Source organism: Silene latifolia, chromosome 2, assembly GCF_048544455.1.
Source record: "Silene latifolia isolate original U9 population chromosome 2, ASM4854445v1, whole genome shotgun sequence".
NCBI lineage: Eukaryota > Viridiplantae > Streptophyta > Magnoliopsida > Caryophyllales > Caryophyllaceae > Silene > Silene latifolia.
The window spans coordinates 49,631,134-49,648,351 of record NC_133527.1 but is presented as its reverse complement, the minus strand read 5'-3'; the positions used below and the strand labels follow the sequence as shown (position 1 = coordinate 49,648,351).

Genomic DNA, 17,218 nt, shown 5'->3' with positions numbered 1-17,218 from the left:
TTCAAAAGGTACCGAATTAGGCAAGAGAGAGGTAAACTCCAGATCATATTGTTATATACTGTTGCCCGGGAACGAAATAGAGTTTATCAACCGAGTTACTCTTGCAGTTGATTTTGATATGGTATCTCTTCCTAACTTATGAATTGAAGTGATCTCACCTTGTGACCCATTTGTGAATGATGCTGACGATAAAATAAAGAGAATGAACAAACTAAATGTCAAGTACAGAAACGAGAAAGAGAGGCTCAGCCCTCAACATAATGCCAGCCTACCTCCTAACAAGGCTCAAAAAACACTCTATACACCTTCAAAGTGTTCAAAGTCAGTCGCTACTTGGGAAAATACCAATCTTCTTAGCAAGCTCCGAAGCATTATACTCCTTACTCAACATGATATGTGCCTTCTTAGTACCATCAGGCCTAACAAACAAAAGGTAAACACATATCATGACAACCATAATAAAAGTATCCTAGTTCGTCTATAGCCAAGGTAAAAGGGGTTCTTATTCTTATATATTCAACTTTACCAATATGTGACGCAGAGATTGTTTTGTTTTCTGATGACCCATGTTTCAATTGTATTACGAATTGCTTATCATCGTCCATAAATTGTAGCACACTCATTTGACCTTAAAATCCCAGCTCAAATGAAATCGACATAGGTGAAAGGCGATTTGAAATTGGAAGGATTATTTTTGTTCAAGAGGGCACTGATATAAGAGAAGACACTACAGAATACCCCTAAACGGAAAAAGTCGTTTTACAAATTTGTGAAACTCCCATCAAGATCATGTCATAAAAACACAACATGCCTTGGTTAGTCCCAAATCGTAACATTTAGCAATCAGGATATATGCGGGCGGTGTCTCAAGATTGACTTGGCTTCTGAATAGGGCACTGAAAGTTATAATTGCGCAAGACTCACTGGTTATATTTACATCAGCCTTTTCTTTCTGAGGGGGCAGGACAAATACTTACAGAAACGAAACTTATAGATAATCCTCCTTATACTAAAAGAATAAATATTATGAAATATTTTCCCTCCAAAAGCACTTCTTAAATAAGGAAACAAATAAGATTGATTTTCTTCCATTAAACCATTATCCTTTTATCATATTTTCTTTTCATCAAAGCATAATTTTGTTATTAAACTTTAAAATATAACTATTGATTAAAATAAAATAAATTTGATATACCCATAAATTATATATTGCTAAATTTTTCATTTGGAACTATTATTAATGATTGAGCGCATAATTAACTGTAAAAAATAAAACTATAAGATTATATTATTAGCTTATATGATGAATTTTTTTTTTTAGAAAATTTATAAATATACATCATTAATAGACACATTTAGGGTTTTTTTTCCTCCAATCAAAATATTTAGGCGTGAAATATGAAAATTAATAACGTGTCAATTTAACCTATAACTAATACTCCCTCCAATCCCCTATTTTCTTCCCTTTGTGTTTGAGGGAGTAAATTAAGAAAACCAATAAAATTACCTAACTACCCCCATATAACCCCACCCCCAAAACCTGAATAACCAAACAATCAACCCGCCACAACCCATTCCCAACTACAACCAGCACCCGATCCGCACAGGAACTCAGCCAAAACCACCATCAACCCGACGGTGTGAATAAAGCTCCGGTGGCAAAAGACGAAACCGAGTTGAAGCGGCTAATCAAACACAATTGAAATCAAGATCACAAAACATACAAGTTATAGATCTCAAGAAATTTCGACATAAATTTGTTAAACTACAATCAAATCAAACGAAATTGGGTTACAAAACACAATATTGTAATGATTATTTGGTGCCGACGAATCGAAGTTGGGGAAAAATTTATTGATGAAATTGAAAACCCTAGAAAATGGAGATTTTAGGTTAGTGGAGCTCACCGAAGTGTAGTGAGAGATGAAGATGATGAAGGTGATGAAGGACGGTGTTGGGTTGAAGGAAGAAACTGGTGGATTGAAAAATGGTGGAGGGTTGATTGCAGGGCAACGAATGAGAGAAAAGGTATGAATGGGGGTATATATGTCCATTTAGTGATATTTTATGTCCAAATAAGGAAATAGGGAAGAAAACCTGAATAACCGAATAAGGAAATAGGGAAGAATATGGCGAATTGGAGGGAGTACATGCTAAAAATAACAACCCTATATATACCGCGCATGCATTGCGCGGGATCTAAACTAGTAGTAGATTCAAGATTTACCTGATTGCAGTATTCACTTTCCTGACCTTGACACCAAAAAGGTTTCTGACAGCATCCTTTATCATCTGTTTATCAGCACGGATGTCAACAGTGAAAAGTAGTGTGTTCTCTTCTGCGATGTTCTTAACAGCAGCCTCAGTAATGATGGGAAACTGAAGGACCTGGTATTGATCGAGGACTCTTCGAGGGTACTTTATGTTCTTTTTCTTCTTTGAGGATTTGGTTTGAGAACCCGCGGGATCTTCTGAGGTTGGTGCGAGCACTTCTGTGGCCTGCACAAATGTCTGACTCCTGCCTAGACAAGGCTTCCCTGTGAGCCCAGCACAACATGCATTATTTTGTAGTTAATGTATGTAATTTACTGCACCTAAATTCTTGTTTGAGACACTTTTACAATAATTTATTGTAAAACCACTCTACTTAAAATGTAAAATGATCACTTACACAGCAATCAGTAAAACCTAACTATATGTCGCTTCTTCACAGCAGACATGCTAAGAAGTTTTTAGAAACATCACCTGGCCTAATTATCTAACCCGATACTTCGTATTCGTATTGAAATTAACATCTTTACAAAGCATTTCTAAGTATCGCATATATATTGCATATGAGACCCATACAATTTTATCACAAAAATTTGGGGGCGGGAAGATAGACCACATTCATCAAGTAAACTGACATCACTTCAATTTTGACATCCTTGAAAAGCAGTAGTTCTTATGCTTGCTTATACGTGTTCCATGTTTAACTAAACATAGATTCTAGAGGATCCTTGCAGTCAGATTATCGCAAGCTCACAACCACAATCTTAAACTAAAGTGTCAAATATCATACTAAGTCAGCTCTAAAAGAGAGATTAATTCACCACAATTTGGGTAGGAAGTATATGATAGTGGCAAACAGCTTTCGTCACTTACAGTGCTTGTGAATAAGCCCTCACAGCTGACACAAATCCACAATGATGAGCATGGTATTCGGTTCACCCACCCCCTATCATTATCTGCGGACAATCCAGCGAATTTTCTAGGACACTTATCCTTCTTCAAGCCCACAACCACAATCTACCCAAGATAGACGCCAAAAACATAAAAATATAACCTTCTGCGTGTCTCCAACTCTATAAACATTTTGTCGATAAAGTTATTTTGTGACTCTAATAAGACAATTACATGCAAAATGCAAATATATTCACCGGAATCTATATATCCATAATACAAGAAAATTGAATCCGAAAAAAGGAGTTTAATTCAGCGTAAAAGCACATTATCAAGGCAGCTCTAACAAGGTGTCAAGGTATAGATGAGCTTCAAATCAGAAAAAAATTCAATTTTACAGGTAGAGACTATGGGTCATTATACCTTGATTGGATTTTGATGATAATTAACGGGATTTCCGCAATGTGTCAAACAGTGGCATTCTTAACCCATAGTGAGAGCACAAAAACCAATACTAGATGGTCGGTCATACATGTGAAAGCAAGCCATTAAATCTAAAACCAAATGAGAAGCGAAAGAGATTTGAGATGATCTCACATGCCTCAAAGACCCCAATAGAAGTAGCAGGGGCGATATCAGATATCCAACCTTGCTGAAGAAGTAGCAGGGGCGATATCAGATATCCAAACTTTCATATAACAACATTACCCTGATACCTCAAAGACCCCAATAGAAGGCGGGGCGAAGGGGTCAGATTTACGCAGCATTACCCTTTTGTTAATATAACCTATAGAGGTTGTTTCAGGATGACACATGAAAACTGCATTGAGAATAGAATTAAATTGAATGATGGGTACTTGGCAATACAAAGAAGCGCAACCACAGAGGTAAACATAAAAGATAGATGCGTAATTAAAAGGAAATAAGAGTTTAGCAGTGAATTAAGCATCAACAAAACAGATACAACCAAGTTACGTACCGTGGAAGTTGAAGGTGTTGTCGGTAGAAGCAGACAGATAAGTAGGCACATTATGAAGTGGATGAAGAAAGACAGTAGCAGCTTTGGGAAAATGGGGGATTTGAAAGGTGAAAGAAGAAGAAGAAGATGAGGAGAAAGAATGGAGGTTTGGTAGAGCGGTAGCCATGGTAGTCAATTGGGTTCAACAAGATAAACAACTGGGATTGGATATAATGCTCTTCTTCCTCTCTAAACTCTAGTGTCTGTCTCTCTACCTTATCCTCACCTCATTTCTTTGCTTCTATTCCCTTTTCTAAAATTAAAATATAGGTTCCTTCAAAAATATAAAATAAAAAAATATAGGTTTGCTCTAGACCTCGCAAACCGCAATGAGTAGATTATACAACCCGTCAGATGCGGTTGTATGACGAGAATTCGAAATTTGTGTCTTTAAAGTTTCGAGTTTTCTTTAAAAGAATCGAGTTATCTTTGTAGAAAAATTTTTGAACTCACACACTTAAACATAAAAAAAATACACTCTTATAAAACTCAGAAAAATTACACATAAGCTCGGATTTATGTATAGGGTTGTACAATGCTTATTATACAACTGGTTGTATAGTATTATTTGTGCGCAAACCGTCCTTCCATTTGCTTTTAGATTGGGTTAATTTACATCGGTGTCATTTGCGTTAATAACTTAATCTTAATTTTGATTTTGATTTTGATTTTGTTCGGGTTCACTTTGTTTAGCCATCTGATCATTTTATGTTATGTCAGGTGTAAATTAGGACGAATCAATCATATCATCATATCATATATCATATATTATATTAAAGCAGAAATCATCTGCCACGTGTCGTAAGCAGATGACTTCTGCCACATGTCATTTTTAGATTACATCAAATATTATTATTTACTATTTTAACCAACACCATAAACAAAAACATTCAATACAATGCTACTAAAATCATATTGCGGGAAATGATTGCAAAACATTATTTAGTTTCCTATTAAAAAGTCAAAATTGAAAATAGTTTGAATAAGTAAGGCATGGAATCTGCACAATATTACGCGTAATAATACTTGATTCTTAGCTACAACCATTTTGCATATATAAATGATAAAAATGAAAGTTAATTAACTGCATAATGCATATCATTTTCCCATTATTATCCATGGAATCTGCATCAATAAACGGAAATAATTTTCTCTAGACATATTTATCATAATTTACCGTAATGTTACTCAGATACCATATTTAAAATATTGGTATATTGATACGGAGTATATTTTACTATAGAATATAAATTTATGAACTACTTTAGATACAGGGGTTCAAAAGCGTTGTAGATGAGTATAGTAAGAACTAGGAAATAGCTCTTCACTTATTATCACCAACGTTTACTATATGCTCCATCATCGTCCTTATAAATGTTGGTATGAAAAATCCTACTCCTAATTTTTATTTTTCTTCTTTTTTAAAGACTAAACATGTATGATATCTCAGCATTTTTCTATAATTAATTATAGAAAAACATCGTCGGCTTTGTCACAGCTTATTTATACTCCATCATCATTCTTATAAATGTCGGTAGAGAGAAGTATGCTACTAATGTCGCTCAAATCAAGTCTGGAGAAATTAAGGCTTTTAAGTATCAATGATTTTTGAAGTGATGTTAAATTGTGTTATTTTATTAGAAAATTTAAGATTAATCTAATGAAACAACTTATTTAGACTGATTGTAGTTTTATTTTATTTTGTGACGAGGGAACCGCAACCGCTATCTTAGGTGCTGTAGTTTAAATTTTGGTTGCGTCATTTTATTAGTTTTTGACATGATTGTTTTATTTTGTAAAGAGTGCACGATATGATGTTAAGATAATGATCATTATAAGTGTTTTTTAGATGAATAATCTCTTTAGATTAATAGATTATGGTGTTAGAATCTTTCAAGAAATGTAACTAATAGAGATTGACAAAACAACTTATTAGGGACGGGTTAGTTAGAGGTTAATATTATTAAATTCGCATAAATTAATATGTTAAATCATCCTTTAATTCATCTATTTTCATGCTAATCGACTCTTCAAAATACTTTTTTTACCTTGCAGGTGCTCTAAGGTTGATTTAAAGAATTTGTCTACCATATAATTTACACAAGCGACAATACAACACTAATGGCTTAGAAATTCACATCGCCAATAGTACCACCATTTTGATACTTCACAAGTTCACATTATAAAAGCACAGTTGATCTTTCTTAAGATGGGGTTAAATAGCACCCTGTTTAAATAGATTGGGCACGCCTTTTAATAATTCCTAGTTATTATACTTTTGTCTCATGTATTTTATTTGCCCTCTTTTAAGTTTAAGATGAATGTACTATCTTAAAAAAAAAGAATTTGTGATAAAAGCAATACGGCATGGTTATATACTAACAGAACTCTAAAGATCCTGACCGTTACCAAGTACACTGTAAGTTCAAGAGATATACATGGAAAAAGAAGACCCGAGACCTAACTATCGTAAAGACAAATACTTTTAAAAAAAGTTATCAAAATACAAGATAACGATATACTACATCCGAATAAGAAATACATTTCAGAATTGACCAGTGTAAGAGATGGTGGTTACGCTGAAGGTACATGATGTAGAGGATAGTGGAGGAAAGATCGAGTAGGTCGGGTAGTTGGAAGATGTAAGATATGGATTGAAAGGTGTATTATTTGGGGGGGGGGGGGGGGGGGGGGGGGTAATTTAGGAGTTGAGATGGATGCCGTGGTTTGAGGGGCAACATGCAAGTCGTTCATAATACTGATTTATTTTTGTCTTTATCGGCTTGATTTTTCGTTTAAGTTATATTTCGAGTAAATGTCAGGTTATATTTCGAATCGAGTCAACTTAAGTTACCTTTCGAGTCAATTTCGGGTTAGATCAGATGTCGGATAAAGTCAGGTAAGGTAGAGTCAAAGCATTTATCGGGTCAATTCATGATACATGTCATCTCAGATCAAGTGAGACTCAGTTTCGAGTCGTTAATCAGGTTACGGGTTATCATCGGTTCAAGTCGGGTCGATTTCATGCTTTCACGGGTTACGGAGTATTATCGGGTCACGTCGGATCACAGTTTCAGTTTGCAACATTTTCAGATCCTATCAGGTTTGCTCGAGTTCGGGGTGCATCTCACTCGAGTATTATTATCAATTTAGTGTTATGCCAAAAGAGACAGAATTGGATAAAAACATCATAATACTTCTGATCCACCATTTAATTTTTTATTGTGTTAGTTTTATTTTCTTATTTTCAAATAATTTGAGATTATAATAAAAAAAATCATCTCACAGGATTTAATAAGTTAAAAAGTAAAAAAAAACACACAAAGTATTATAAATAAATTACGAAATGTAACTTCACAAATATATGCATAAACAAAAGAAATTTTAGAAAGTTTTATTTAAATTTTAAAATCTACTAATGAATTAACCTTTGACTTTTACAAAAAAAAAAAAACCATACGCAATCTCTACCTCCATCAACACTTTTCGTAGCCACCCGTGCAATGCACGGATATAAAAACTAGTATACAATCAATTTAGTTTGTGAAGAAGTGGTCGCAAGCCGGTTTTTATTTGAGCTTTGCGTGGTTAACCCTGAACAAGCCTTTGGGACCGGGGAATGCTGGCTGGCCCGATTCCTGCGATGACCGGCTCATGGGCGGAGCATGCCACAAATCTGGTCCAATTATCATTATACTTTTTAACGGGTTAAGTGGCGGGTCAAGTCAAGGATCTTGGACTCTGAACCAGCCTAAAAGGTTGCCTTGGCCGTAAGCCACAAAATTTACTAGTAAGTTATGACGGTCCACATATGAGGTTGATTTATATCTCGCTTACAAGTCTGCTCACATTTTTTTAGTACATGAAACCGCTCACATTTTTAAAAACAAAGAAGAATAGAATAGATATTGGATAAAAGAGACCATTTTGAAGTTGCAGCCACTTAGTTATATGAGTAGTGATGAGGCACGCCGTGTCGATCCCAACCGCATGCCAATCGATGGTCAAACGGGTCCAAATGATAGTCAGGTCAAACATAAGGTACACATCCTCTCGCACATAAATATCTTTCTTCGGATTCCTTCCAAGGGAAGGCACTTACTAATAACAAAAGATCCTTGTAAGGAAAGACAGCGACATTCAGTCAATCAATCACAACAACAACAACAACAACAACTCCATTCTCTCTCTAAAAATAAGACTACCTAAAACATCTAAGAGAGAGATCGGGATCGAGTCTCACGCCAAAGGTCTCATTCGAGGATACCATACTGACTTAGGCATCGGAGAGGGCCTCCTCGGGAGAACCAACCCTCCCGGGAGACCCTGTGTGTTACGTGTGCATGCAAAGCTTGAGGCAGAGGGACATCATCCCATACAACATCTGAAAGGAGCGCGTTGACCCGACTCAAGCTTGGGCGACGCTGACTTGATTGTTTTTAACCCGAAACAAGTAGTAATAGTGACCAATTTGAAGTAACAACCACTTAGTTATATGATATGAATAGTAAAAGTCAAATTTGTATGGTAGTCAATCTTATTTAAGATTATGACCGCTCCGGATAGTAAGCCAGTCTTATTTAAGATTGTGACATCCCTTGCTAGCCCTCGCCTAGCTCCCGTCACTGTGCCTACACCATCCTCCTCTGTTGTGTACTGTCATTTCCCTAACCGATCTTATTCCAGGAGAGTTCTTCACCTTTTGATGCTTTTGAGTCAGTTATTTCCTAAGTACTGTATTGTTATTATATATTTGATAAATAGAACGTTGTAACGTAAGTAGGATAACTTGTTGTAAGGTACTCTAACACCTCCATTTAACCAGTAGCTTTAACTAGACCTTCCCAGCTTAATAAAGTTGCTGCCATCTCGATTTTCCGAGATAGCGGATATCATAACAATGATTGTAAAACAAATTTAAATACTTTATTATATAACCGTTAACTGGCTTATAACATTGTCAAAATAACCGAACTTGTATTATTATAGCGAAAGACTTATAAACTTACCCAAGATGTGTGAGTCTAGTGGAATTTCAGGGTAACCTCAAAGCCTCCTAAGGAGGAATTGCGAGGTCCTGGGTTCGATTCCCTAGATGAACACTTTCCTGGGGACCTGACGCCCGGAGAGGTAATAATCCCCGCGGGAAAGAACTCACATGGTACAGGCGCCTAGCAGGGTGGGGTCCTGTATCCGGGGAGGATCCAACCTCCTCGTCATCAAAAAAAAAAAAAAAAAGACTTATAAACTTAAATTCAATGTAACACTACTTATAATTAAATGATTGACTACTAGTATGCGGTCCGTCATTGAATCGCTCCTCCCCACTCAAGACCCATAGCTACGCTAATCAACTTACTAACCTAGTCTCATTACTCCTTATTTATCACAAATAGTTTGAAAATGATTTTCACACAGGAACACAAAAGAAATAATCCTTACTATTAACAAAATAGTCCACAATAATGATAACAACATTAATAACAAAACAACAGCCAACTAGTGGCAACAATAACAATTATCATACGCAATAACGTTTATCATACTCAACAACCTTCTCCATAAGACAGTATCGAGCTCAACGATCAACATTCATATATCAATAGCCAATAGCCATGTCATAATGCCATATCTCAATAACCAAAACATAACATAAGGGACTTAATCTCACGATTAGACAAAGTAAAGGGGGTTCGATTGCTACTTTCGCAGTTTACTAACTAGTAACTTTAGTTTGACAACTTAATAATTTAAGAGTTTTTATTTCATTTTGTAAAATATAATGTTCGATGCTGTTAGAGTATAAAATCGATCTTGTGACTCTAACCATCAGCTTAAGCTTTTGGTCACGGGTTCAAATCTCACTACCTCCAATTTCTAGAGGGGAATATTAAGCACCGGGTATGTGGAGGCTTGTAGTTGCATCCACACTTCAAGTTCAATGGACATTCGTGTGAGGGAGTGTGTTAGAGTATAAAATCGATCTTGGAACTCTAACCATCAATTTAAGTTTTTGGTTGAGATGGTTTCTTGACAAATGACTTCTCTTTGTAGAACCTGATGTTTTAAGTTAATAAAACAACCACCTTGAGATTAATACTTCGGGAAGAGTTTTGCTGAATAGGATTGTCAACAAGTCAAATGGTCGGGTCGACGATGAGTGAATTTGGGTTTCGATCTGGCGAGTCGGGGTGGGGTGGGGGAAGGTGGTCTTATACAATACTTTGTAAATTTATTATAACTACAATATTGAGTTTTCCGCTAATAAGTCCTCGAATTCTGAGGACCATGTTCCCTATAAATGTCTGCTCCATGCGTTAGTCACCCTATTGTTATGCAAATTTATTACTTATAATCCCCGCAAGTGTACGGTTGCCCGTTGTATTATTGCGAGGGTTGAACCCAAGGGACGGAATTATGGCTCTAGGGGAAATGGGTCGATTAAATCTAACTAAAGTACTAGACTAAGAACAACAAAAGAAAGCGATTAAAAGCTTAAGATGATAAAGACAATGGTTAAGGGACTAGGATGTTGGGTTCACTCAAGTAGGGAAGGGGGAGACAAGAACAAAAGAAGGTAAAATCGATAGCAAATGCAAGGGAAAGACTCAATCTCTCGATGAAAGACTAACTCCTAAAGTAAGGTTGATTAAGCTCTCACCTAATTAACCCACTCTTGATTTTAACATATGCTTCCTAATTACTAGTCAAGCTCTCACCCAACAAGTAGAAAGATAGATTAAATGCTCAAATTCTCACCTAAGCATTCTCACAAACACCTTGTGTGCATGATAGTATCAACACGCAAATACTCAATAGTTTCATTCTTTTTATGTCTTAATCCTCCCCTATAATCCTACAAGAGTTCCCCCTCCATCCTAGTAGGGGAGACTTTAGCATATAACAAGCAAGAGAAAACATGTTTGCAAATATTACTAACTAAACAATTCAAATATGTAAAGAATTGAAAGATGAACAATAATAGAGAAGAGATTATACCAATATTGAAGACAAAGTTGTAATCTTTGATTAAATAGAAGAATAATCTTCACCAATCTTCAAATAACAACCAAATACTAAATGTAAACAATTGATAACAACTAATTCCAAGGTAATCTATGAAGTAATTAATATTTGATTAAGAAAAGATTAAGGATTTGATTAAGGGTTTGCATAAGATTAGGGAAATAATTTCAGATCTAGGGTATATGATCAAATGATTAAGGGAGAAGGTATTTATACGTTACACAACAATTAAGGTGAAAATTACAAAGAGGGTATAATGCGGAAGAGGGGCTCCCAGCCGGCCGGCCGGCTGCCGGTGTTTGGCCCGACTGGGAGTTCGCTGGAAGAAATGAACTTCAAAGAAGTTATCAGGTGCCTCTGGCCGGTGGACAGGCTGCCGGTGGTCCACCGGCTGGGAGCTCATTTGACCTTCCTTCTTGCTTTGTTGACTTTTGTACTTCAGCTCGTACTCCCAGCCGGCTGGCCGGCTACCGGTGCCTTGCCCGGCTGGGAGTTCGCTGGAAATTTTTGCTTTCTTGCTTTCTTCGTGTTCTCCCAGCCGGGTGGCCGGCTGCCGGTGGCCTCACCGGCTGGGAGGTCTCTCTAACTTCGTCCCGAAAATCGTAAATGCTAAGGAAGGGTGAGTCCCAGCCGACTGACCGGCTGCCGGCCTACCGGCTGGGAGCTCCTATCAGCACTTTTTTCTCCTATCTTAATGCTAAGTCTACCAAACCGTCTAGCTTGCTCCGATTCTTCCATTTCCGCTCCAAAACCTGCAAGACAGACATAACATCATAGACTAGGGAATCGGGGTACAAAATGCAATGCAATGCAAAGAAAACCGACTCGAATTGAGTCAGGATGCATGAAAATAGGAAGGAAGTTGGTGTAAATGAATTATATATCACCTATATAACTGGAACTAGCAACTCTACTTGACTCGAGTAATCCGACTCGAATCCAAGCAAACCCAGCTCAATAAGACTTGGAATGTTGCAACCCTAAACCGACTTAGCCCAATTAAGGTTGACCCTGTAACACCCCCATACTCCAAGTGCCTTACTAGGACCACTCAGGTATGAAGATATTACCATCTCGGTTACCCGAGGCAATGATAATCAAATAAACAATAAAGAAACAACGTTTAAATAGAAGTACTTAGTGAAAGGTTACAATCTTGAAACCAAAACCAAAAGTACAAATACATGATCTAACTGAAATGTAAAGAAACTACTAAGCTACAGCGGAAGACTTCTATCATCATATCGTGGCAATCCCAGCTATCCCAGTACTCATCTCATACCTGCTCAATATCTGCTCACCATCCTCGAATGGATCACCGCAGGTTTACAAAACAACAACCGGTCGATACTAATCACACAACTCAATATATATCAACAACAAGATAAACAGACGACTTAATCATCACACACAACCACACCAATTCCAACAATCTCAATCACCGATCGTCCACTTTGGACGATCCTGCCCGATGGGGGACCGCCGTACCCACAAATCCCCGCTCCTCATAATGAGCGATAACCCTGTCCATTAATGTGCACATCCCTTCTGTGACGGGTTCCACAGAAGGCGAAACTAGGGCGTGAAGCCACTCCCGCAAGTGACCCCACTCAGCCGAGGACACGCCTCGAGGACCATAGACAACAATCACAATCACAATCACAACCGTCACAGTACAATTACTATATCAAACAATCAATCTCAACACATCAACAATCATCCCATTATGGGACTAATACTGAGTAGGAAATCCTACCTGGAAAGAACACTATCAGACGGTCTCTACAGCTGTATCAAAAAGCTTCCTCTACGAAACCTCCTCCTATCATACAACACACAAATGCTACCAAATCACATACTACTCAAAAACCCCCAAATCCCTATATTAGGGTTTAACCAAATCAAAGGAAAGACAACAAAAAGGGTACATAGATCTTATCCTCGACGCAAGGATCTCAACGGTATATCAAACGATGAAAACCGACCTTCCCAAGTCCGGGATTTGCTAACAATGCGATTAAGATGATGAACGTACTTGCTTTTCTCTCTTTAACAGTAAATTCGGTTTTGCAAAAGTGTTTAGTATAAAGACGATGAAGGTTATATATCTTAATCGCATAATTAACAAAACCCGAGAAAAACTCCCCGTAAACCGGCTACTCGATCGAGTATCCAAGGTACTCGATCGAGTACCCCCTTACTCGATCGAGTATCCTAGTTACTCGATCGAGTACCCAATAGGTCAGAAACTATTTTAAAACGCAACTTACCCTTACTCGACAGAGTAAGGCCTACTCGATAGAGTACCCGAAGACTCATAAATACGGAGTATTACAGTCTTCCCTCCTTAAAAAGAACTTCGTCCCCGAAGTTCAAACCACTACTAAACAAAGGTACTCCCTCAACACTTCCAACTCAACAACCAAACAAAACTCAACATAAAACATGTTACTAACCCAACTCATCCCGACATACATACCGACACTACATACAAAAAGGGTATAAAACTCTTAAAAACTCGTCGCGATCATCTCCTACCCCCCTAAAAGAAACAAGGTTACGTCCCCGTAACCATACATACCCGATCAAACAGAAAAGGGTATCGCTCTTTCATAGCTTCCTCTGGCTCCCATGTAGCTTCCTCAGTCTCGTAGTTAGACCAAAGGATCTTAAGCAAAACTGTCTCGCCACTCCTAGTCTTCCTAACTTTTCGGTCAAGAATCTGCTTAGGCACCTCAAGATATGATAAGGACTCATCTAGCTCTAAGCTCTCTGCCTCTAACACATGTGACGGTTCACTCACATACTTCCGCAGCTGCGATACATGAAACACATTATGCACTCTCTCTAGCGCAGCTGGTAAAGCCAGACGATATGCAACTTCCCCAACTCGCTCTAAGATCTCATAAGGCCCGATAAACTTCTGGCTTAGCTTGCCTTTCTTCCCAAATCTCATAACCCCACGCATAGGAGACACTTTCAAAAGAACCTTGTCCCCAACTTGAAACTCTATATCTCGGCGATGTAGATCTGCATAACTCTTTTGCCTATCCTGAGCTGCCCTCATCCGTTCCCTGATCATCTTAATCTGTTCTACCATCTCATGCACCATCTCTGGTCCTAAAACCACAGCCTCAGCACTATCGTCCCAACAAATCGGACTCCTACATCTCCTCCCATACAAAGCCTCAAACGGTGCCATACCAATACTAGTGTGATAGCTGTTATTGTAAGAAAATTCTATCAAGTCCAACCTCTGTTCCCAGCTACCACCAAAATCTATCACACAAGCTCGTAACATATCCTCAAGAGTCTTGATTGTTCTCTCAGTCTGTCCGTCTGTCGCGAGGATGAAATCTTTGTACTCATCTTCAAAGTTGTTCCCAACGATTCCTGCAACTCTTTCCAAAACCTTGATATAAATCTCGCATCTCTGTCAGACACTATGTCCTTAGGGACTCCATGTAACTTAAGCACGCTCTTTCGATAGGACATAGCCAATTGTGCTTTAGTCCATGTATCTTTCATTGGAACAAAGTGAGCTGACTTGGTCAGTCGATCCACTATTACCCAAATCATGTTGTTACCTTGTTGACTCTTTGGCAAACCCACGATAAAATCCATGGAAATGGATTCCCACTTCCACTCAGGTACCGTTAAAGACTGAATCTTACCTTGTGGTCGTCATTGTTCCCCTTAACTCTCTCGGCATGTCAAACAACGGGCCACAAACTCATTGTCTCTTTCTTCATTCCAGGCCACCAAAACGTGTTCTTCAAATCCTTATATAGCTTGTCACCACCTGGATGTACTGAATACGGTGTGCAATGTGCCTCTGTCATGATAGTCTTTTTCAACTCCTCATCATTAGGAACACACCACCTACCATCAAACCTCAAACTACCATCTGTGTGAATAGAGAATCGAGATACTATCCCTTTCTCTACTCCAGCTCTCCACTCAACTATCTTAGGATCCAACGCCTGCTTACCTCGAATGTCATCATAAAACTCAAGCTGCCTTTGTCATATCACCCATGGCATCTTCTTTTCGCATCATATGTATCCCAAACCTCGCTACCTCATCTCTCAGCCTCATCAAAGATAGAAATTTGTACACGGAAGAATGTACACTCTTCCTACTCAAAGCATCAACAACTACATTGGCCTTCCCTTCATGGTAGATAATTTCCATGTCATAATCGCCAATCAGCTCCATCCACCTTCTCTGTCTCATGTTCAACTCCTTTTGAGTGAAAATATACTTGAGACTCTTGTGATCAGAAAATACCTTAAAGATTGCTCCATAAAGGTAATGTCTCCATATCTTGAGAGCAAACACCACCGCACCCAACTCCATATCATGAGTAGGGTAGTTCTCCTCATAAGGCTTCAATTGCCTAGAAGCATAGGCAATCACTTTACCGTTCTGCATCAACACACATCCCAACCCATTCTTTGAGGCATCTGTATAAACCTCAAAGTTCTCGATCCCTTCAGGCAATGCTAAGACAGGAGCTGTGGTCAAATGCTCCTTTAATGTTTGGAACGCCGTCTCACAACTCTCATCCCAACGAAACCTGTTCTCTTTCCTCATCAACGTTGTCATAGGTCTAGCTATCTTGGAGAAATCTTTCACGAACCGTCTGTAGTACCCGGCTAAACCGGAAAACTCCCGATCTCAAAGAACATTCTTTGGTGCTTCCCACTTTGTCACTGCTTCTATCTTTGCCGGATCCACAGCTACCCCATCTTTAGAGATCACATGCCCCAGAAAAGCAACTTTCTCTAACCAGAACTCACAATTGGATAGCTTAGCATACAACTCATGCTCCCTCAAAGTTTGCAACACGATCCTCAGATGCTCCTCATGTTCCTCCTTAGTCTTGGAGTAGACTAAGATATCATCGATAAACACCACTATAAACTTGTCCAAAAACTGTTTAAAGATCCTATTCATCAAATCCATAAACACTGCCGGTGCATTAGATAACCTAAACGACATCACTACATACTCATAATGGCCATACCTCGACGTGAAGGCTGTCTTTGGTATGTCCACTTCTCTAATCTTCACCTGATGATACCCCGACCTCAAATCAATCTTAGAAAAGACTGATGTACCACTCAACTGATCAAACAAGTCATCTATCCTTGGCAAAGGATACTTGTTCTTCACCGTCACTCGGTTCAACTCTCTATAGTCTATACACAACCTCAGACTCCCATCTTTCTTCTTCACAAAAAGAACTGGTGCTCCCCACGGCGATACACTAGGTCTAATGTATCCCTTCTCTATCAAATCATCCAACTGCTTCCTAAGCTCCTCCATCTCCTTAGGACCCATACGGTACGATGCCTTAGAGATTGGACCCGTCCCTGGTTTCAACTCTACTGTGAAATCTATCTCTCTTCTCGGCGGTAACCCCGGAATCTCCTCTGGAAACACATCCTCAAACTCCCCCACCACTGGTATCTGATCAACTATCGGACCCTCTATCCGGTCATCTCTCACATGGCACAATATCAAAGGACATCCCTTCCTCAGATATGACTTCAAAGTGACAGCTGCAATCAACTTAACTTTGGGTTTGACTAGAAACCCACAATAAGACACACTAACGCCCTTAGGACCTCTTAAAGACACTTTCTTTTGATGACAGTCTATCTTAGCTTTATACTTTCCCGGCCAATCCATCCCAACTATCATCTCAAAACCGTCAAAAGGAAACTCTAGCAAGTCTACAGGGAAATCAACTTGCCCAACTATCATAGGTACATCCTTATATAACCTCCCACAAGATACAAACTCACCCGAAGGTATAAAAACTTTCTCACTGACAGACTCATACACCCTTAAACCCAACCGTTTAACATGACTCGAAGATACAAACGACTGAGAATCCCCCGAATCAAACAAAACAAAGGTATGAATACCATTAACAAGAAAAGTACCGGTGATAACGTGTGCATCCTCCTCACCTGCTTTCTTCTCCATCATGAATAACTTTCC

General features: G+C 38.5%; 1 protein-coding gene across 1 annotated transcript; it reads right to left on the bottom strand.

Annotated features, from left to right (window-relative positions):
* Window positions 1-169: 169 nt before the first annotated feature.
* On the bottom strand, window positions 170-4,501 carry LOC141642724 (large ribosomal subunit protein uL23c-like). The gene is made up of 3 exons (XM_074451619.1): window positions 4,142-4,501; window positions 2,228-2,537; window positions 170-419 (listed from the first exon to the last, which is right to left on the bottom strand). The coding sequence occupies exons 1-3, from the start codon at window positions 4,305-4,307 to the stop codon at window positions 323-325; spliced, it is 573 nt and encodes a 190-aa protein (XP_074307720.1). The 5' UTR covers window positions 4,308-4,501; the 3' UTR covers window positions 170-322.
* Between the last annotated feature and the right edge of the window lie 12,717 nt (window positions 4,502-17,218).